This window comes from Macrobrachium rosenbergii, chromosome 19, assembly GCF_040412425.1.
Source record: "Macrobrachium rosenbergii isolate ZJJX-2024 chromosome 19, ASM4041242v1, whole genome shotgun sequence".
NCBI classification, from domain to species: Eukaryota; Metazoa; Arthropoda; class Malacostraca; order Decapoda; family Palaemonidae; genus Macrobrachium; species Macrobrachium rosenbergii.
Genome location: NC_089759.1, coordinates 31,637,330 through 31,661,656, shown reverse-complemented (window position 1 = coordinate 31,661,656; position 24,327 = coordinate 31,637,330). Strand labels below are relative to the sequence as shown.

The 24,327-nt window shown below is 35.0% G+C and overlaps 1 protein-coding gene and 1 long non-coding RNA gene across 2 annotated transcripts in view; one reads left to right on the top strand and one right to left on the bottom strand.

The window, feature by feature from the left end:
* Positions 1–24,327, bottom strand: part of LOC136848802 (uncharacterized) — a 263,629-nt gene that overhangs the window by 109,783 nt on the left and 129,519 nt on the right. The window lies entirely within an intron of this gene.
* Positions 1–24,327, top strand: part of LOC136848801 (nephrin-like) — a 290,589-nt gene that overhangs the window by 202,176 nt on the left and 64,086 nt on the right. Inside the window, exons 4-5 of the mRNA XM_067121454.1 lie at positions 711–874; positions 13,944–14,088. Of these exons, the coding sequence (XP_066977555.1) occupies positions 711–874; positions 13,944–14,088 (309 nt within the window). The remainder of the gene's footprint in view (positions 1–710; positions 875–13,943; positions 14,089–24,327) is intronic.

Genomic DNA, 24,327 nt, shown 5'->3' with positions numbered 1-24,327 from the left:
CAGAAAGATATTAAGAGATATGGATGAGCAAAAAGTTTCGCCAGTCTCAAAACCAAACAGAAAGCTACAAAGCTAGAGAAGTTTATAGCCAAGAAAACAGCCATATATATGAAATCTGGCTAGAACATCCTTATCCAGACCCTTTCAAAAATCTTAGCGCTATCAAGAGTGAGGACAAAAGATTTTCTGAAACCCTGCAGAGAAGATAACTAAACATCAGCGAGACAGGAAAGAATGTCGCCAATAGAAGCCATACTGGCGCTTCAAAAGAAGAGAGTTTGATTCAAGTTGTTTCAGAATGTGATTGTTGACTAAAGTTTCGAATACTTTCGAGATCACCGAAGTTAAAGCAATTGGGCTGTAGTTGGAAGGATTCGCGTAATCACTTTACTCGAGAAGAATGATATGTGCAGGATTTAGCCGTTAGGTGCAAAACGTTCAATGCAGGATTTAACGACTAAGCGAAAAAGGGACTATACTCCGGAATAAACGATTAGTCGAAACGGTCGGCCAAGTGCAAAAGCAGCCTCGTCCGGGATTTTTTAAAGAATAAACAAGCACAATTAAAAACATGGCCCACAAATCTTGAAAGACTGCAAGGATGTGTTCAAGTGCGTGTGCTATTAAGTATAGGGCAATATCTAATACTTATATTTACGACATATGAAGCAAATTTAACCACTATTAATCGATTTGTTCTTCTTTTGTAGTGCCACCTGGACCACCCATTATTTTGGATGCCACAGGACGGACGCTGGAGGGTTCAGTAGGGCCTCTGGAGGAAGGCTCCCATACTCATCTCACCTGCAGGTCGGTGGGAGGGTCTCCTCCACCCACTCTCACCTGGTGGAGGGATGGTCACAGATTAAACCAGGTAAGAATCACTTGATGTATTAATGCTGTACTACAGAGGCATCTCCATTAGCATGCAGACTGGCTATAATTTAAACACGTTTACCAGCAGTTACACGCCAACACGTGCACGCACACATTTCTTGTCCTGCTGCGTGTAATTTTAAATATGCTTATACGAATACCTTTACCACTGGCAGCTATATTATTATAAATATTCCACTATCTCTATTAATTCGGTTAATAAAGAATACCTTTATCTTACTTCATAAATCTCATCACCACTTGTTTTAGAAGCCTTTTAAAATCTCCCTCGTGGACAAGTTGATACAAATGTAAACAAAATGACTCTCCATTCCGTTGATTACACTGACAAGAGGAGGTGACAAAACGTAAAAAGCTTTAACTTAATGACAGCCATCTTTCTAACTCGTGGAAAATGCAAACGAATATTCTCCCATCGGGATCATCGTTACAAGTGATGTTTTCTGAGCGTGAGGATCATTCAGAATCCCTTGGATGCAGTGTTTTCTGAGCAAGAGGCGCATTTAAAATCCAAAGGGAAAGGTTTGGCAGGAGGGTGAACTTCAAATCATACCAGAACTCAATAATGGTTCCCAGTACAGGTTCCCAACTTAGAGCCCATAATTCGTTTTCGTTCTGGCCGGAAAAGGAACCACAAACTAACCTTGTGGCTCTCGAAGGACGTGCTTTATGACGTAAAGCGGAGAGTTATGAAAATTGAATTCGGCGTATTTTCCTCCTGGAGAGAGAGAGAGAGAGAGAGAGAGAGAGAGAGAGAGAGAGAGAGAGAGAGAGAGAGAGAGAGAGAGAGAGAGCTTTAATAAGTTGGAAGTTCTGTTGAATCGCCATTTACTGAAAATTGAGAGAGGAGAGTGAGAGAGGAGAGAGAGTGGCGTTCTACAATATGTATAGATTTCAGTGAACTTTGGTTGTCGATCGTTATTTTTAAGAAGACACGCTTTACAGAGAGAGAGAGAGAGAGAGAGAGAGAGAGAGAGAGAGAGAGAGAGAGAGAGAGAGAGAGAGAGAGAGAGAGATAATAAGTTGGAAGTTCTGTTGAATCGCCATTTACTGAAAATTGATATCTCAGAGGAGAATGTACATTATTTAAATTTCAGTGAAATTAGGTTGTCGAAATTATTTTTAAGAAAACACAGACTTACAGAGAAAGAGAAACAGAACGTTTGACAGAAGCTCTAGCGCACTGGTTTCCAGAGTTCCGGATGTCGATGGTCGTTATATCTCAGTAAAAACATTATTTAAATTAAATTAAGAAATGAAAACAAGACAAAAGTACAGACTGCAGATAAAGAGAAAACAGAACGTTTGACAAACTCTAACAAACAAGGTTTCCAGAATTTGTCCTTGTCAACTAATTAAACTTAAATGACAGAAGGAGAATATATATATATATATATATATATATATATATATATATATATATATATATATATATATATATATATTCATGATTCATGAAGCTGCAAATGCCGCTTAATATCCAATTCACGCACTTCGGGAATATCCCCGATGGGGAATTACCACCGAAGGGGAGGAAATTTATTAAGTGATAAATGGATCGGTACCGCCGAGCCTCGATCCCTCGACACGGTACCTTCCATTGACGCCATTCGACAGTCAAACCACTGAGCCACCAAGAGAGGCATAAATTAATGCCGAATCTGCCGTACTTACTTACCCGTCGAGTGCGGGGAAATTGTACATGGCTTCGGCATTAACCCACCTCCACCATGATAGCTCACTGGTACGGCAGATTCGGCATTAACTCATACCTCTCTTGGTGGCATTAACTTATACCTCTCTTGGTGGCTCAATAGTCTGACCGTCCAATGGGGATGCTGGAAGGTACCGCGTCGAGGGATCGAGACCCGACGGTACCGATCCATTTATCACTTAAAAATACCCCTTCAGTGATAACTCCCCATCGGGGATATTCCCAAAGTGCGTGAATTGGATATCAAGCGACATTTATAGCTTCATGAATGTATAAAAATCATAGTGTGACAAAAATTTCATAATAAGAGCTGTGTTTTCCAAACGCACCAGTGAACTACCATGGTGGAGGTGGGTTAATGCCGAAGCCAAGTACAATTTCCCTGCTCTCGACGGTTAAATAAGTACGGCAGATTCGGCATTAGTTTATACCTCTCTTGGTGGCTCAATGGTTTGACCATCGAATGGAGTCGTTGGAAGGTACTGTGCCGAGGGATCGAGACCCGGCGGTACCGATCGATTTATCACTTAAAAAATCCCCTTCGCTGATAATTCCCCATCGAGGATATCCCCAAAGTGCATGAATTGGATATTTAGCGACATTTGTAGCTTCATGAATGTATATAAATCACGGTGATAAAAATTTCAAATATATATATATATATATATATATATATATATATATATATATATATATATATATATATATATATATATATATATATATGTATGTATATATATATATATATATATATATATATATATATATATATATATATATATATATATATATATATATATATAAACATCGGACACACAACCTGGACATATATATAACACTTCCTCCACTTCGTATATTTTTCAAACTCGTTTAATTCATGGAATTTCGGCTTAGCGAAATATGCGCGTGGCTGATAACTTAATTGCTTGCCTCGCCCCACTTTTTTTCCTTCTTTCTTTCCTTCTTTTTGTCGAGAGAGGTGAGCGCTATGAATACAGCTTTTGTCCCCGGAATGGTGTTTTCATACGCTGACCCCCGCGGGTTGGGAGGAGGAGAGCGAGAGAGAGGGAGAGGGGGGAGGGGAGAGAGAGAAAGGTGCTGTTCCTCGAAAATTAAAATTATCCAGAACAAACACATAATTCTCGCTCCTGGACAGTTTTAAGTCAGTTTTAGTTTAGGAAAATGAGGGAAAAAATGCAGAGGAGTGCAAAACTTAATGAAATTCAGGGCTAGCAGTCTCACTACATTTTCGGAATATATCCGGTGTTTTTTTCACGAAACATTCGGTATGAATTCTGTATGCTCAAAAAAGACGTCTCGTACTTATTGCAATATTAATGTACTAAAATGTACTTATGTGGTAAATGTCGACCTATGCAGTGGATTACGTAACCGGCACTTAATCAGTGGTTTAGGGTTCAACCAGGAGAACCGAAAGGCGCGCGCGAGCACGCACACAGACTATATATATATATATATATATATATATATATATATATATATATATATATATATATATATATATATATATATATATATATATATATATATATATATATATAAATAACTATGGATAAATATCAGCGCAAATTCAACTCATGATTTTGTAACATAAATTTTCGTTTTATGTAGCTTTCTGTGTGTTGCTTGCTACCGTTAGGTTAAAGGCCATTTTTATTTAATTATGTTTTATCTACTATTTCATTTTCCGTTATTCTCTTTTACTGATGCTTAATATTCATTCTTTTTTTCTTTGTACAATAGTTTTTCTTTGTTATACACTTTTTCATTCACCGTTCTTTCTTCACAGAACCCGGGAAAGCTTTTAAGTAACACCCGAATTATAATGGTCACTGTTTTTTTTTTTTTTTACAGACTAACAATAACTATTTATTTCGGGGTCAAGAACACCTTCCTCAAGTGAGGGTAAAACTCGCTCTACATACTGATTACGATGTTATTTGTTGTAACATGCAGTCTAAATATGATACAGTAGCGTCACCAATTAAAAGACTAATAGACAAGACTGTTAGCTATATATACTGTATATATATATATATATATATATATATATATATATATATATATATATATATATATATATATATATATATATATATATATATAAATATATATATATATATATATATATATATATATTTATATGTATACACAATACATATATATATAAATGTATATAATATATATAATATATATATATATATATATATATATGTATGTATGTATGTACATAAAAATAAAATTATACTTGTTTGTATGTATGTATGTACATAAAAATTTTCTTGTTTGTGCTTCTGACGTAAGGAAATGCGAGAAAGCTATATAAAAGTTTAGGAGGGCGTGATGGAGAAATGAAAAGAGAAGACGAAATGCTCCGGAGGAATGTGAGCGAGAGGTTCAGGAGGGAAATAAGGTGTTGTGAAGGAAAGTAAATGCAGAAAGTTTATCGGTCAAATGGATCGCAGAATAAAAGTTGCAACCGGAGAGGTGCCGTCTTAATAGAATGCGTTCTTGTGCCGTCGCGGACTATTTGAAAAATATGAGCGTTGAGAGCCAAATCGATTGAAAAGGGAGTGTAAAGGGTTAATGTAAATTTTAAAATGGTAACATAAATGTTTAGTACGATTGAAAGTCAGTGATAAAATTTTATACTGGACAACACACGGGTGATATAGTGTGTTATTTCATTGAGGCTATAATTCAATATACTTCTTAGATGTGGAATGTTAAGAAAATCAACGCTCTGGAAGAATTTTTTAGAGGATAATTTTTTTTTTTTTTTTTTGCTTAGGTGAGGAGTTGGACAAAGCGGTAATGGGAACTTAAGAATACAAATTTCATGAAATGGATAAAAAATTTAAATATAAATGGAAGGAAAGAGATTAATATTGTAAGATAAATAACATAAGAGAAGTAGGAGGAGGCACTGTGCGGATAAGGTAATAAATGAAACTGTTAGGCAACTTGAGTTGCTTGTCACCAGAAATTTGCATTATTGTGGTAAAAATAAATTTGTTTAATGATCTGTAAGAGGTGATTGCTTGCCTGTTAAAAAGGCCTTTAATAAGGGTCTGATATATGTCTTCGTGTCATCATAATACACGCATAAATACACAAACATGCACATACAGGCACTGACACGTATAATCTGTCTATCTATCCATATATATATATATATATATATATATATATATATATATATATATATATATGTGTGTGTGTGTGTGTGTGTGTGTGTATAGTATATATACATTTGTGTGTGCATGTGTGGATGCAGGTATGCAGTGTAGTGAAAAAAGAAATTGCAACTGGATTTAAGAATAAGGTGATAAAGGTAGGTGAAGTTTCGGAGGCGGAACGATGAATATCATTATGGATGGTGTGAGAAGCAGTAAATTGTGCGCAAATGTTATACTTCATGGTGAAGGAGAGACGGGAGCAATAAAGTAGGTGAGACAAGTTAGGTAGCTGGAGCTCTGCCAAAAATAAGGATTTGCGTTTTAACAGCCAAAGGTAAAAATATTGTGAACCTTTGTCGAACGTTTTCTTTTATAAAATTAAAGTATAGTTATAGTAAATCTTTGACGGGAAAAGGTGAAAGTTGCCAAGAAGACTATCCATCATACATCATAGTGTTTGTAGAGAAAGGAGTTATGGAAAGGCAAACAATGAATAAATATAGCAAGAGGATAATAAATATAAGAGCTCAGTTCGAAGGGTGGAGCACATTCATGAAGTAGTATTGTTATATAAAAGAATAGGAAAAGACAAGTTATGAAGTGGTCATGGATTTAAATCGTGATGGGAAAATGGAAAAGCCTTACAAAACTCTGGAAAAATGCTCAGTACTAAATGCGTTCATATGAAATAGAATAAATATCCCTAGATAATCATAGTAAACGTTATATCACATCGAAAGGAGCAGCATATGAATAAGGCTGATGAGACCTCTGCGAGAGTTTATGGAGGGAGAGAAGGCTCTTTCATAAAGGATTTCAACTTGGATTCAGCAGTCAGAGAAAACACAATGTCAGTGATAATGTCTTGGTATTCTTTTCAATTGAACACACCTCGTTCGAGGCTAATTAAAGCCATTCCGTCAGGGCATAGAGATCTCATATTCATATATATATATATATATATATATATATATATATATATATATATATATATATATATATATATATATTTATAATGTATGTCTTAAAATTTCTTCAACTCTTCCATCAACCGACGGATACACACGTAATTTCAAAGAAGCTAACCATATCTAAAAATCATGGAGCGACAAAGAAGCACAAACAAAAACGAACAAGAAAGAAACTGAGTTAGACAGAATGCCATCCAAGTGTGAGAAAAGACACAAAGAAATTCTGTGAGCTCCATTCTTTTTATTTCTTTCTGGTCCTCTCCGTGTTCCACTTTCCCTGGAGCTCCTGTTGAACAGAACGTTGCATTAGTGAGGATCTCGCAGTCTCCTGGCGTCATGCAACTTGCATCTGCAACCTTGGAATTGAATCAAAACTTTACAGTTTATGCATCGTCCTGGTTTTGGGGGAGGAGATAGAGACGGAGGAAACAGAAAGATAATGGAGCCACACGAATGTAATCAAGCTCGCCATGTGGTGCAACGTGACTAAGCGGGGAGGTCAGTAAAGATGACAATGAAAAGAACAAAAGCGATGCCGATAACAACATTCATGAGATACTAAGTAGGAACAAGAATATACACAAGTGCATCTTAAATCCATCTGTATTCTTTGGATCACCACTACGGCGTAAGAGTCAAGAACTTTTAAGGAGGGAGTCTTTCCTAACATACTGATGTTTTAGTATCTTCTCTGTGCTGGTGGTGGTGGTGGTGGTGGTGGTGGTGGTGGTGGTGGGGGGGGGGCTTTGGAGTATCTTTTCTTGTCGCTTTTCATAAATTTAAGGTGTTTTGCAAAGTACAGCAAAAGCCTCTGCCTTTATCTTTCCTAAACACACTTATCTCTAACTTTCGGTGCATCAAGTGCCTATACTTGCTGCTGATAGAACATCTGCTTAGTTTCTCTTCTTTATTGGTGTTATCATAGATCCAATTCTTATTCTTCTCTTCCTCATTATCAATAACTAAAAATTCTTCAGTCCGCCTATTCTGTTCATGCTTTTGCTAATAAGGTGCCTCTCCATATTTCCTTGTCATTCATCTTCCAGTTCTCCCATGTTGTTGCACTCATTCTAGCGTTGCCTTTCCATCGTTGTAATTTAGTCAGGTTCGGCACGTAAAAGTTATTATTCATATACCTGTCCTTTATTCCATTAAAATATTTTTAATTCCTTTTCTATTAATATGCTGGGTGTTCTGGATAACTGACCTGGTCAATAAGAGATTATACAGTTCAGATTGCTGGTTCAGCATTTAAATAGAGGTTTTCTTTAAAGTTAGTGAGTTCTTTTCCATACCCCAGGTGGTGAGCCATTATTTTTGCCTCATTGCTCTCACATCGGGTAGGTTTCATTTTCTCACTTCTTTCTTTAATAAGACTGAATCAAAGTTCATAGTATGCATAATGACCCCTACTTCATTTCTCTCTCTCTCTCTCTCTCAGCTGCAAGGCTCTTCTCTGTATCTTCAGCACAATTAATACTTTCGCCACTGTTGCGTGGAGTTGAAGGAGTGAGTCCCTCCTTCATTCAGGTGACGTCAGAGCACCCGTCAGACCACACCTTCGAACTTTTACTCTTCGTATATCAGTCTCCCCAGTCTGCGCAGTTCAGTTTCTTTGCCTCCACGACCAAAAACTTTGGAACTCTCCTTCTGGTTCGATTTCCTCAGACTCAAATAACCCTTCATCCTACAAGCAGCAGTCTAACGTCTAGGACAAGAAATTGAAATATCTTAGGGAAATTCCACTTTCTTGACTTTGGTACGGTGATAAGACAAGAGTAAAGCTTGCAAGTATATAGACAGATATATAGACAGACTGAGTGCGTATGACTGATATATGAAAGGGATGAAATGAAGAACTCGTAAATTTTTGCTGAATTTGAGGGTTCATATTGCAAATATATTTGACTGATATTTGTGTGTGTTTTTAGGTATTTTCCTAATATATTATTATTACTGTACTTTAAAGCGTACTGAAACTAAAGTAACAAACGCCTAGCCTACTCTTCCGAAAAAAAAAAATATTCCTTGTAAAACTTCTCTTACTTTTATCGCAAGAAAGCAGTAAGCTTATTAACTCTTTTCCAGCGAACTGGTGATTGAGCAAGAAAACCCGTCGTAAATGTTACACAGGGGATTACATCTATTCGAGGATTAGATCTTTTCAAAATATACTCGGGATTATCTTGTGCGATTTCCCCACGCCATTCGGCCATTCATCAACGGGGAGGTCGAAGGGAGGCAGCCGTGATGGAGGTACGAAGTTGTTACAATAGAATCGTTAGAGACAAAGCCCCTTTGGCCAAGGATGAAACCTACGAGGTTTGGGATGAAGCGCACACAAAGCGGGGCTCTGCCATGACACTGTGGAAGGAATGGAGGGCACAAAGATAAAAGGAACGACGGGGAAATGAAAAAAGGAAAAAAAGAAAAACGATTAGGACAAATGCAAAGAAGAATGGACAGTGGAAATGGAGGGTGGACAAAAAAGACATTCAAGAATCATAAGATAAATTAGGATATGAACAAAGAATTACGAAGGAGCACAGCGGAATTAAGGAAAGGCCAGTGAAATTAATGAATGAGGAAAGAAACTAGACACGTGGCAGATACAATAACGAAAAAGAATTTAAATGAAAGAAAGGATATAGAAATTAAGATAACGATTGAAAAATAAGGCGGCACAGGAAATACAAAAACGATAACAACAGAGAAATTAAAGAAAGGTAAAAAAGCAAGACAAAGGGCAGAAATCGAACAGAGGGTAGAGTGCAAGAAAAAAACAAAAAACAAAAGAAAAATGGCAGGAAAATGTTCGACAGAACAATTCTACCGAAGAAAAGCGATAGAAATATAAGAAAAGACGGTAAAATTGAAAGATCGAAAGAAAACTTAAAAGACGGAAACACGAAATAGGCTGAGATACCAAGAAAATGACAAAAGTGATAAGTGAAGAGGAAAATCGTGTCAAAAATGCAAAAAGAAATGGAAATTAAAGAGAGAGAAATCAAAGAAAGAACGGGGTGATTAAAGGAGACGGAGAAATCATAATATAAAAAGGAAAGAAAAGAGGACCGATAACTAATAGCTTGAGAGAAAAAGCAGACAGAATAAAAAAGACCTTATTACGGACTAAATATGTACAGCAACATGGCGTGTTCTTTCTTCATGTTACATGTCAATTATAATTTGAAAAATTGGAACTCAAACATGAAATTGCTTTGAAATACAATTGTTACTTTCCCCTGAAACTAGTTTGAAATACGACTCCTACTATGCAAAGAGATCATAAATACAAGTACACTTCTCACGTATCAGTATTTATTACATAACCCAAAAAAGGAGAGAGAAGTCGAATGTGTTAATGGATACAACATTGTAATTTTCACTTACTTTTTTTGTGCAATTTCAAGTATGCATTAGGTACCAGTGAACATAAACTACATGCAAATGGTTTTGAATATGAGTAGCTGTATGTATATAACTCAAACTCCTTCTGCGACCCATGACACAGTGGCTACTGCAAAAACGCCAATTCCTGAAATATTAATCTAACAGGAAGAATTACGTGCGTCTAACATAACCAGATGTGTAACAGTAGTGTCGAAGAATGCTGAGTAAGCCATATCGAATCATAGGGGAGTGGAATTCCATGAGTGATATGAAATCTAAATCATGACTGGCATAATTCAAGTTTAATCTCGCACACGCTTTCCAAAGCTTTCGTCTTTTGACAGTGTAACTTCACGTAAATATTCCGGCAAAATCCTCATGCTTTATGGATGCCAGAACGCTATCTCGCATTTCAGGCCTCAAATTTATGATACTTCACACACACACACACACACACACACACACACACACAAACAACTTGTCCAGTCCCAGACAGAAGCTCACAGTCCTTAACACACACACACACACACACACACACATATATATATGTATCATTCTTTCACTATTCATATTAACCTTCACCGCTTTTTTCTTTAGTTTTCATTTACCCTAGTAATTCTACTTCTCAAATTACTAAGTACATAAAGATATTGAACAGCTATGGAGATATGACACACTATTGCCGTAAACCCATACTCTAACATACGTTGGGTCTTCATCATACAAAATTTAAAACGTTCTCAACGGATTTGTACTCAATATCTCAACACTTTCCGCATTACAACTCTGTCGTTTCCATAGTAAATACAGACCTGTCTTTGCTTTTTAAATTTTACCATACTATGTCAAAATACACGCCTAACCTGCTGCACACCTTCCTTGTCTCAATCAAAATCTTTCCATACTCCGTCCTTGGTATGACAGATCAAGATATATATATATATATATATATATATATATATATATATATATATATATATATATATATATATATATATATATATATATATATATATATATATATATATATATATTAACTTATATCATGACACAGCCAATTTCATCGAAGAAATGAGCAGTATCTGAGCTCTTGTATATACTTTCCTGGCCCTCATCTCCCCATGATATGTTCTTTGCGAACAATAACCGTTTATAAAGTCAAATACTGATATTCTGTATTATTACCTCGCTCTTTTCATGCCTCGGAAATGATCTCAAAATTTCAATGGATATGTTTAGCGATTTTTTTTTTTCAACATTGAGGTCCTGTACCTTTAGGGATTATACCTTTCCTTACGAGATTACCATAATTTAGTTTTTCTTCAGATCCAGTAATGAATACCTTGTAAAATACGTAATTTCGCGGGATTGTGGTGCATAAAATTTCATGAATTTATCTATAAACAACATCTAATTTATCATCATAAGATCAGAATTTCACGGAATTACAGTGCGTAAGATTTCATCATCTTTTATCAACTGCTTCAAATGTACCATCATGCGATAATACTTTTTTCTGGCATCACATTGCATAAGAATTTACTGTTAAACTATGAATAGCATCAAAATTACCCTCATGTGATTATAACCTTAATGATTTTTTCGTACATGCATGCGCCTAAAAAAAATGTAAATTTTGAACGTTTTTCTATAAATATTTTATTTATTATCGTTTTAGGTTTTTCTTAAAGGCGGAACCTAATCTGTGAACTAAAATATACGGTAATATATTAGGTGTTATTTTATATTTCTGCAATTGTTTTTACAATCTATCCATTATCATTATCATATAACTTTCGAAATGTATGAAAATCCAAAACATTTCTGTACTATTCTCAGCTTTGTAACTTTCCAGTCCTATTCCAAAACCCTTTTTTTCTCTCTCTTTCTGACTTTCATAGCTTTCTAGTCAGCACTTATCTTGTTCGAATTTTACTTTCATAGATCTACGCACACAAAGATATATATATATATATATATATATATATATATATATATATATATATATATATATATATATATATATATATATACACACAGCACAAGATAAGGTGTAGAAGTTTAGATAAATAAAAATTAGAGAAATAAAATTTAAAAATAAAATAAAAGAATAAGAACGAAAGAGCTATTTACAAACTTGCGCAATCCATAACAGTAAATTTCACGGACAAGATACGTGTAGATCTATGAAAGTAAAATTCGAACAAGATAAGTGCTGACTGGAAAGCCATGAAAGTCAAAAGGAGAGAGAGAGAGAGATAGAAAAAAAAAGGGGTTTTGGAATAGGACTGGAAAGTTACAGAGCCGAGAATAGTACAGAAATGTTTTGGATTTTCATACATTTCGAAAGTTATATGATAATAGTGGACAGATTACAAAAACAATTGCGGAAATATAATATAATATATATATATATATATATATATATATATATATATATATATATATATATATATATATATAATATTATATATCTGCAATTGTTTTTGTAATCTGTCCATATTATCATATAAGTTTCGAAATGTATGAAAATCCCATACATTTCTGTTCTGTTCTCGGCTTCCGTAACTTTCCAGTCCTATTCCAAAACTTTTTTTTTTTCTTTTTGACTTTCATGGCTTTTTTCGAATTTTACTTTCATAGATCTACACGTATCTTGTCCGCGAAATTTACTGTTATGGATTCCGCAGGTTTATAAATAGCTCTTTCGTTCTTATTCTTTTCTTCTATTTTATTTCTCTAAACTTCTACACATTATCTTGGCTGTATGATATATATATATATATATATATATATATATATATATATATATATATATATATATATATATATATATATATGCGTGTGTGTGTAGATCTATGAAAGTAAAATTCGAACAAGATAAGTGCTGACCGGAAAGCCATGAAAGTCAAAAAGAAAAATAAAAGTTTTGGAATAAGACTGGAAAGTATATTTATATATATAAATAATACATATATATATTATATATAATATATATAATATATATATATATATATATATATATATATAATATAAATATATATACACAAAATATATACACATAAATATATATATATATATATATATATATATATATATATATATATATATATATATATATATATATATATATATATATATATATATATATACTGTATATATATATATAACATATATAAAATATTAATATATATAAATAATATATATACACATAAGTATTATATATAATATATAGTGTACTGTATATATATATATGTGACAAATATAAATATCTCAACTCCTTTAGCGTTCCACAAACATCCACACTTTTTGCTTTTATCGCTGTTCTTATTGAGTTCTTAAACCTTCAAAGCCTTTCTGTAACATACCTTTATGCTATCATTATCTTTGTTGAAATTTTTACAGACTCCGGTGGTTCCAAAATGAGCATATTTTTCATTTATTATTATGATGTATCAACTTTCACCATATTTTCTCATGTCACCTTACTCTTCCTGACTGACTTTAAGAGCATCAGTTTTTAAGCGGCTCTTTCATTCTTTACTTTCAGAGATCTAATAACATGGCTGTTGCTGTCCCCCCCTTTTTTTTTTTTTTATACTTACAGTATATTACCGAATCACGTTTTCCCTTTATTAACATATTCACGCTTGTTTTTCTTATCGCTTCTAAGTTTCATTTCTAGTCAGACAAGTGTTACCTTTATTCTAAAACACTGTGACATTTACAAATACAATTTTCATAATTAGAATTCTTCCTGACTTTCAGTACGAGAGCATCAGAGACGGAAGCGTCGACACCAGAATCAGTGTGGTGGCAACTCGCAGCCTGCAAGGGGCGACCCTCTCCTGCCAGGCACTCAACAATAACATCACAGAGCCTTCGACAACAGCACTCACTGTCAACGTACTTTGTGAGTATATATCTTTTTTTTCTCGCTTCCTTTGGAAAAGTCAAATAAAAGAGGAAGAGAATAAAATTTACACGAGTGTTAAAAAACAGTTGGAACAGCTGGAGTGATGTATTTTGAGAGTAATAAAAATGATGTGTCTAAAAAAAATAAAATAAAAAACAATAAAAGCTCTGCCTCAGCTCTCCCAGGGATGGAGTTCTGTTACTTTTTTTTTTACTTGAATCTTTTATTGTTTTTTTCATATCTATTATCCTTGGAAAAATAAAATGGTAAGATTGTTCGTGATGGAAGGATGACATTATTACTGTCAGTTATAAATACTGAGGCTTACATGAAAGACAAAAAGGTTGATATGGAGACTAAAATATGAGAAACACTTCAGCTGTTATAATACTTCGTGATGAAAGAAAAGAAATATTAGTAGAACTCACTGACTCGCAGCGCATTTGCGGAATGAGAGAGAGAGAGAGAGAGAGAGAGAGAGAGAGAGAGAGAGAGAGAGAGAGAGAGTGTTAAAAACAGTTGGAACAGCTGGAGTGATGTATTTTGAGAGGCCTCAGCTCTCCCAGGGATGGAGTTCTGTTACTTTTTTTTTACTTGGATCTTTATTGTTTTTTTCAATTATCCTTGGAAAAATAAAATGGTAAGATTGTTCGTGATGGAAGGATGACATTATTACTGTCAGTTATAAATACTGAGGCTTACATGAAAGACAAAAGGTTGATATGGAGACTAAAATATGAGAAACACTTCAGCTGTTATAATACTTCGTGATGAAAGAAAAGAAATATTAGTAGAACTCACTGACTCGCAATTTGGGAATGAAGAGAGAGAGAGAGAGAGAGAGAGAGAGAGAGAGAAGATCAGAAGCTATGTGACTGGGCATGAAAGAGAGGGGAAAGGGAAATATCCGTTCAAAATGAAAGAAAAACTGTAAAGGAGACGCAAAAATAAAATCCTGCAGTGGCCGCTTATTCCCTCTGGTTCTTATACCCCCGATATCACAACTCCTCCATGTGTCTTCCCAATCCTACCCCTAAAAGAAAATGGAGAAAAATGGTTAACCAAAACCTGCATTTTGTCTGAAACATGGTGACCCGGTTGGAGGCAGCAATGGTGTGAGAGAGAGAGAGAGAGAGAGAGAGAGAGAGAGAGAGAGAGAGAGAGGGGGGTTGGGGGGGGGGATACAAAGAGGTGTGCCACCAATCACATAAAAGCCGAGCTAAGATCAAGCGTGGAAAATGGGGGAAGATGAAAATACGTTCAAATACCAATAACATGAAAATACTATAGGAAGACATTAGTTCCAAGGTCCCCTCGTCTCTCTTCCTTCCTTTCCTACTCCCCTCATTCGTCCCCTTTTATGCACCACCGCCTAAAAACCTAGTTTCCCCAAACCTTCGCTTTGCTGGAAACACGAAGTGGACCTGGATGGATACCGTAGCTGCGTCAACACAGAGATCAGAGACAGACAGACAGACAAACAAAAGAGATAATCACTTTAAGAACAAAACCAGTCGTGATCAAACTTGAACAAGGGAAAGGGAAGCGTGCATTCAGCATGGAAAAACAAATTAAATAAAAAATGCGTATATTGTTTCCTGAATCGCAACCCCCTTCTTACCCTACCCAGCCTGGAACAAGAACCGGGTTCCAGAAACAGCCATTTTACCTAACACGAGATTCGGACTTGGATGCTGACTATGCTCCAGCTAGGCTCGAGCGCAAATCAGGAATTGGCAGGTGATTAGAAAGGAAATATGAGAGAATTTGCCTTCCAATTACACAGCGAATAAACTGCATAAACAAAACCGGAAAATTTAGTAAAGCTAAACAAAAGTTCACGATGAAAATCAACAAGATACTAAAAACAGTCTCTTTGGTATTTACCTCCTATTGCTCAGTCTAAAATATTCATCTTCCCACCAACCTCGAACTATACCCCACCACCTCACCACTCCGACAAGAAGAGAAAATGGTCCGGCAAATCCTTCAGATGACAGTATACGAATGCTTCTCAGAGAGGGCGAAAAATTCTACTGGAGGAAACCGATGACAAGCGGTGTCCAGACGAGGAATATTGACAACGGGGACAATGTGTAAAAAAAAAAAAAAAAAAAAAAAAATCTAAACACACTGGCCCGTTTATCCTTTCTATACATCCCCTCCTGAGACGAAACTGTGGTGTTCTTAAATCTTCGGTTGGCCTCATACACAAGAAGAGCCTGGGGAACCTGAGTGGCTGCATGAATACCCAACTGAAGATATGGTTCAAGGTGATGGCTGTGGACCCTTGCTATGGGCCCAGAGAGCGCGAGGCAGAGGGGAGAATTTCGGGAAGGGAAACATCTTACTTTTAAGGTGCGGAATCTACTCGAGACAGCGAAAGATAGGGCATGGAAACTGATGAGGGGATGATTAAAAAACGTCGAGTCAGGAGGAAGAAAAGAGGGGGAGAGGCCTTTAAAGGGACGGACAGCTTTCAAGTCGGGCGTGGAAACTGAGAGATGGCTTTCTTGAAAGGTCAGGGAAAGCATGATGATACGAAAACTAATAGAGATAACGACGCAGAGAAGAATATTTTAAAAGCAATGGAAACTCTATTTATAGGCCTTTAATTTTATGGTCCACATAGTCTTCCCGGTTATAGGTAATTTTTTTCCTAAACTTCATGAGGTTGGTTCTCTGTCATATATTATGACAAAATTGTCGGAAGATATTTACTGCACACTTTCTGCTTTTATGTAACGATCCCCCAACCACCGGTGACTTTAATCAAGATAACCGAGAGTTACACGAACTTTCCCAATCAAAAAGGAAATCATAAACTATTCGCTACCTGCTTCAAAGGTCACGACATATACCTCGCTGATTACCTGTAACCTTAGTTCTCAGACTTCCTGCGCTGAAAGGACGCGGCTTAGCGCTGTAGGAGACAATGTAGGGAGACCTTGGGGGGTTGCGACTTAGCGCTGGGGATGACTCCCTGACTGCAGCCAAGCCACGGTGGAGAAAAAGGAAAAGAAAGAAAAAAGATGAAACATTTTCCGGACTCTAAAGTCATTTCGCTTAAAAGTTTATAAGACTGGGAAGAGGGAACAAGAAAACTTACAGGGAACTTTAATTTGGAGAGAAACACAAAAAGAAGAAAAAGAAGAAGAAGTAGGAGGTCAAAAGGAATAAGATGGAGAAGGTGAGGAATAAGAAGAAAAATGAGCAGCAGCAAAGTAAAGAAGAGCAGGAGAAGAACAAAAGAAAATTTTTTTAAAAAGGAGGATGGGAAAAAATACTGAAAGTCAGTAGCGAAGGAGAATTGCTTTGCTCTAACTTCTTTCACGAAAGATGGAAGATCCCAAAAATAAACAGTTTCGGGCGCTTTTCCTCTAACGTTCGCATTATTAATAAAACAAGCGTATTTTAACACAGGTTCATGGTACTAATACACGACAAATTTGATAACTGGTGTTCATGTTATACGTATCTGTAGAGAAAATCCTTAGTATATGAATATTTCCCATATTTCATCACCTATATACATGACGAATGCCACACAAGTACGTACACACACACACGCGCACACACACACACACACACACACACACACACACACACATATATATATATATATATATATATATATATATATATATATATATATATAAATATAAACCCACAGAACTACGGAGACTATGAAAACGTGCATGCACGTATGCAGTCATAGCCTAAACAACCAGTGAATTATACACGTATGCACGCAAGCACCCATGCACTCATACAGACACAAACACACCACACACACACACACGCACATACACACACACACACACACACACACACACACACACACATATATATATATATATATATATATATATATATATATATATATATATATATATATATATATGTATATATAGTGTATTTGTGTGTTTTTGAGTGTGCGTGTATAATTCAGTGGATTTTAAGGTTACCACTTCATGGCCGGTAAGACAAACAACCAGGGAAACCAATTCCATAACGACAGGAAGAAAATTGGCCATATCATCGAAAAGAGAACCTATCTACCGTGGAAAAAAAAAAAAAAAAAAAAAAACCTCTCGCATTCGTACACGGACAAACCATCGTTCTTTCGGCAAAACCAATGACCCAGACGACGTTATCCAAGATAATTTTCGAACGGTGGACCGACTTCTTCCGCTGCTGACGCCATCTTTGGGCTTCATCAACTTACAGCTCTCTTTCCTTTCTCTCTCTCTCTCTCTCTCTCTGCCGGGGAGAGTTTGGCGAATAAGGGAATCTTTTAAGTGCTCTTAGGTGAAGAAGGGATATGGCTTTGAAGGCTCCCTTTTTCCGGTTCTCTCTGTTTGCACAGTCGTGTTGAGCAAGGTCCACTCTCCTGCAGGTTTATCTGTTTTTATACCTTCGCTTTACTCTACGTTAAAATTAGAAATATTTGGTTGTGTAACTGGTGAACGGCAAATAGTTTTTATTTGATAATGTTTAGGTTGTCGTGGAAAAGTGTAGGCACACCAATATATAACAGGGCGATTTTGTGTACGTATTTATGCAAGTATGTGTATATGTGTGAGCGTGTATACATACATACATACAAACACACATACAAACACACACACACACACACATATACACATATATATATATATATATATATATATATATATATATATATATATATATATATATATATATATATATATAATATATATATATGTATATATGTATAATGCATGTATATATCTATATATCTATGTGTGTGTGTTTTTGTGCGTGCAATACAACTGAATCCCTCTACGATCTTTGTCTTTATATCGCCATGCTACATAACACACTGAATCACTCAACCAGTCAATAAGTGCAAATAATCATTTCCTACCTAACAGACTCCACTTAATGAAGATATGAAGAGTCCTATTCATCTCACGGATGATGAGAGCTCAGTGCGGCTCGGGATGTTAACGAAGTATCTCTCATTTCGTTGGCTGCAATTGATATCCATCCGGTGCTCGTAAAATAGAGTTCTAGCATCGCGAGCGTATGCTTGTATGCAGTTTTAGCCTAAATCGCGTTTAATAACATTTCGTTGATGCATTTCCTTTCTCTCCAGAAGTAATGAAAAATTATATATTTTTTTATATTTCATGCATTTAAAAAGAACAGGCGGCACTTAACATGAATAACTTCTGATTGTACAGTTTAATTAAGAGTTAATTACGTTGAAAAACTTGGGTAATCAGCAATCCATTTTTTATTTGTTTTATAAACGAGAAAATTGACCACGTACGATATGAGAATATATTGCCCAAAATTAGTTTTTACTTTCAAATTTATTCAGTAGCTACATAGGAAAAAAGATCTTGTTTACTGTTGTATCGAGCGTTAAAAAATGCCATTATAATCCCCCATTATGTTCTTATTACTAGAAAAGTGTATCACTAAATGTTTTCTTAACAATACTTCCATCCCTCTCTCCCATTCTATATATATATATATACATACATACATATATATATATATATATATATATATATATATATATATATATATATATATATATATATATATATATATATTCTCTGTGTCTAGATAATCCTGTGTCTCTAAATCGATATGTTAAAGGTTTTCATGAATATGAGACGCTTTTCATTTACTTTATCATGGTCGAAGATCTTTTCTAATTTTCTTTTAAAAATAAAGCTACGTTTTCTTGCTAGTCACGTATTCGACATAATTTCATGCAAACATTCAATTATAAAACAGTGAATGATTAGGAATGCCACTTGAATCGTGAATGGTCTAAAAGCGCAAAAAAACTAGATAATCATTTCAGAGTTGCAAAACAACCATCACATTTTCGGCATAAAAACTTACAGGATTCAATTAAGAACGGATGCATAATTTATTCTCGTTCAGTACGCTTCTGTATTAGGAGGTATATCGCACCCTCTTTATTCGTTAGTGTACTCTGCTATTAATAATGAAAACAAGTACTATAGCATTTGAACTGAAAGGGTGTGAATTAAAAGAATATATTTTACCGTTTTTCAGGTTATAATTTTTAAAAATCTAATAATTTAACTTTTCCGATAGCCTATCAATTGGCGTTCATGAATAAAGGCTGCAAGTATTTCAAAACAAATTATGGTACGTGTTCTATGATTATGAATAATAACAATAACGTACAGCTAGTGCATTGTTCCATGGTACACTTGATACACGCGCACACCCACGCATATATATATATATATATATATATATATATATATATATATATATATATATATATATATATATATATAAATAGACATATCTATTTACACATATACATATATATGTATATTAATTTATACGAAATGTCTAATGGAAAAATACAGCCAAAAAATGCACTAACTGTACATCATAATTATCTATAATCCGAGAACACTTATCATAATTTGATCTGAAATACCTGCAGCCTTTATCCATAAATACCAATTGTTAGGCTATCAAGCTATCGGAAAAGCTAAATTACTAGACTGGTGAAAACTATAACCTGAAAATCGGTAAAATACATTTTTTTTTCAAATTCATACCCTTGCAGTTCATATACTGGGGTAGGCATTTTTAGTGCTAATAGCAGAGCACAATAATGAATAAAGTGGGTACAATATACCTATTATTATAGAAGCGTACCATTACAATGCATCGTTGTTCCTAAAGCTAACTAAACTATAAATTATGTATTCGCCCCTCACTGAACCCTGTAGGTCTTGATGCAGGAAATATGATGGTTGTCCTAAATTTCTGAAATTACATTGTTTTTTTTTTTTCTCCGCTTTTAGGCCATTCACGATTCAGGTGGCAATTTATAATCATTAACTGTTGTATAATAGAATGTCTGCATGAATTTATGTCAACATGAAAAGGGTAACCTTAGTTCTGAAAGAAAACCTGAAAAGGTCTGTCGACCACGATAAAGTAAATGAAGAGCGTCTCATATTCATGGAAGCCATTAATAAATCGATTAAGTGGGGTGAGGGATTATCCAGAAACACACACACACAAAAATCATTCTCTCTTACTCTCCTCGTGTCTGTTGGGAATGTAATGAAGGATTAGTTTCATGTCATGTATATATATATATATATATATATATATATATATATATATATATATATATATATATATATATATATATATATATATATATATATATATATATATATATATATATATATATATATATATATATATATATATATATATATATATATATATATAATATATATATGTAGTACATATAATATATAGTAGTATATATCTGTATGTGAGGAAATGATAAATGTGAGTGCAACAGTTCTAAACATTAGTAAACTTACGGGGGAAGGTTTACGGTAATTGAGAAAGTTAGAACAGTAACAAAGTGACTGATAGGGGAAAATGAGTGGGCGTGTTTGTATCTATAGACTGTGTTAATAAAAAAACTATTTTATGGCAAGTTTGAGATCAATGGCACATGCTTTAGTTAGCAAAGAGAAAGTTCATGATAGAGATGTCAGAAATGCAGTGTGGCGAGTGATAACAATGTATTGTGTAGAAGTTATTTCTTGAGGGAAACTGGAAGTTTTAATTATGAAAATTAACTTCACGTTGGAACGTTTCGACGTGGGAGCGACTAGTTTTGCGTAAAGGTATGTTTTCCACCAGTCACTGTCATGTCTCCATCGTTGTTTCATATGGCTTTTGATAGCGGTCACCGAAGTCAAAGAAATAAAAGGTTATTACAGCGAAAATGCATGTCAGCAGAGTGGAAAACTGGTGACAGTACGCAGAAATTGTAAAAACTTGCAAAAGTCTAAAAATAAAATTTAAGCCGTGGATCAAGTTGAAAATGAACTACACCAAAAAAACGCGTTATAAAAGTGGATGAATGCCATATGTTAAAACAAAGTATTTGTATGGATGGTGAAAACAAAGCAAATAGTTTATTTGTATAAGTAGTTAAGGTAAGTCCGAATAAATAAGGTACAAACCATCCTCTCTGAAAAAACTGATTTGTGTAAGTAGGAGTATTTGTTTGCGTTATCCATACTCGTAAATATATATATCTTTCTATCGACAGATCATACACGCACCCATATGCATATATGCATGCATATCGTACCGTAACATATGCATATGCATTTTGTAACGCATGGGTGTATATACATGCATAACAGCCCTTTAGGAGTGGACTTTTTTCATTTGCAGTTCCATGAATAATATATTTCGCGTTAATTGTCAAGAGTTTGTGATATGTTTTCTATCTGTAACAAAATCATTCATATGCAATGAGCATTTAGTTAGGAACATCCATTAGTTTGGATTATGTGCTTCCATTATGCACTCTCCCTTAATGATATTCCCGGATCTCCATTATCTTTTATTACGCCACTATTCTATTTGCATAAATTTGCCTGAATACATTTCACATCATGCGTTTAGCAGCCGATGTATTTTATTCGAATGCGTTTGTGTATGAATGTGCATTTGATATGTTTGAGTTTTTCAACTTCAAAACCAGTTAGGCTTCGTGCTATTTTGAAGCTGGGGTGGCATTATACATCCCCTTTAGCAAATCTCGCTTTCTCTTTCTTGCCTGACATCGACTTCATAAGGCAGAATGTAAATTTTGTGAGTGCTCTTTATTGCCTCAGTTCTCTATCTGAAAATACAATTAAATTGTAAGAAGTGGACACTACAAAATTTCGAAGGCATTTACGAGTAAATAAAATGCAATGCTTAGCAATAATGCCCTCTCAGGTATTCAAGTGATGCCCAATCAATACACTTTACAGAAGTAACTTATTTTTAATCTTAAAGGAAAAACCTTAAAATACCAATTGATGAATTGAAAGGAAAAGTCGGAGAATAAAGAAAGTGAAATGAAAGGTACTGAAAAAACTTCCACGAATGAAAGCGACGAAATCCCAACGAATAGGTAAAAATCTGAAAGTTTGATAGAGGAAAATCTGAAGGTTCGTTGAGCGAAAACTCCATGAAAAGAGGACACACACTACTGCACCTGCAATAACTTCCCCAACTGAAATAATAAAGATAGAAAATCCATGAATGAGAGAGAAGAAACCCTATGAAAACAAAGAAGAAAAAGATCCACTGGAATCAAAAAAATCGAAAGCAAGAAACCCCATTTTTTGCGGGAGCAATAATTCTCCCAATCTCGGCCAGACAATGCAAAATGCAGGGAGGCGATAGCAAAACAGAGACTTTGTGGAAAGCCCTGACAAAATTGAAACGTCAGCGCATAACTGAAGCTGTCATCTTTCCTGGGGGCGGGGAGAACCCCCTGCTGTTTTGCCTCCGGTCGAATACTGTGCTTTTGGTGCGTTTGACGAACCCTTGACAGCGACTGATATCACGCAGGAGCTTCGTTCCCGATCAACCTCATCTTTCGTGGAAAATGAAGATGTCACTCCCCACTTTTTTCGCTTGAACAATTATCTCTGCATATTTCATATGCTGTTCACTTATTTTGCATGAAGGTTTTTTTTATATCGACTGTCACACATTTCTTTGTTCAGTCGTTTACCATGCATTAATTTTCACTCTTATTTTTTTCACTTTTAATGGGAGTTGCAAAGATCTCTTTGCTAATGGTCCTCCTTGTATTTTTATTATTACTTCTCATATAACGTTTCATTAATAAATTATCTGCCAAAATGGGAAAGGGTATTTTTCACTTTAATTATTGTTTTCATAGTTTCATGATTATTATTACTTTTACACATTTTTGGCTTTGTGTAAAAGAAAACTATTGTACCGGCTTTGTCCGTCCGTCCGCACTTTATTCTGTCGGCACTTTTTTCTGTCCGCCCTCAGATCTTAAAACTACGGAGACTAGAGGGCTGCAAATTGGTATGTTGATCATCCAGCCTCCAATTATCAAACATACCAAATTGCAGCCCTCTAGCATCAGTAGTTTTTATTTTAAGGTTAAAGTTAGCAATAATCGTGCTTCTGGCAACGATATAGGATAGGCCACCACCGATCCATGGTTAAAGTTTCACGGGCCGTGGCTCATACAGCATTATACCGAGACCACCGAAATATAGATCTGTTTTCGATGGCCTTGATTATACGCTGTAGCGGCTGTACAGAAACCTTGATTGCGCCGAAGAAACTTCGGAGCATTTTTTACTTATTCATTCTCAGCTTGAAATTTAATAAGACCACGAAATACCT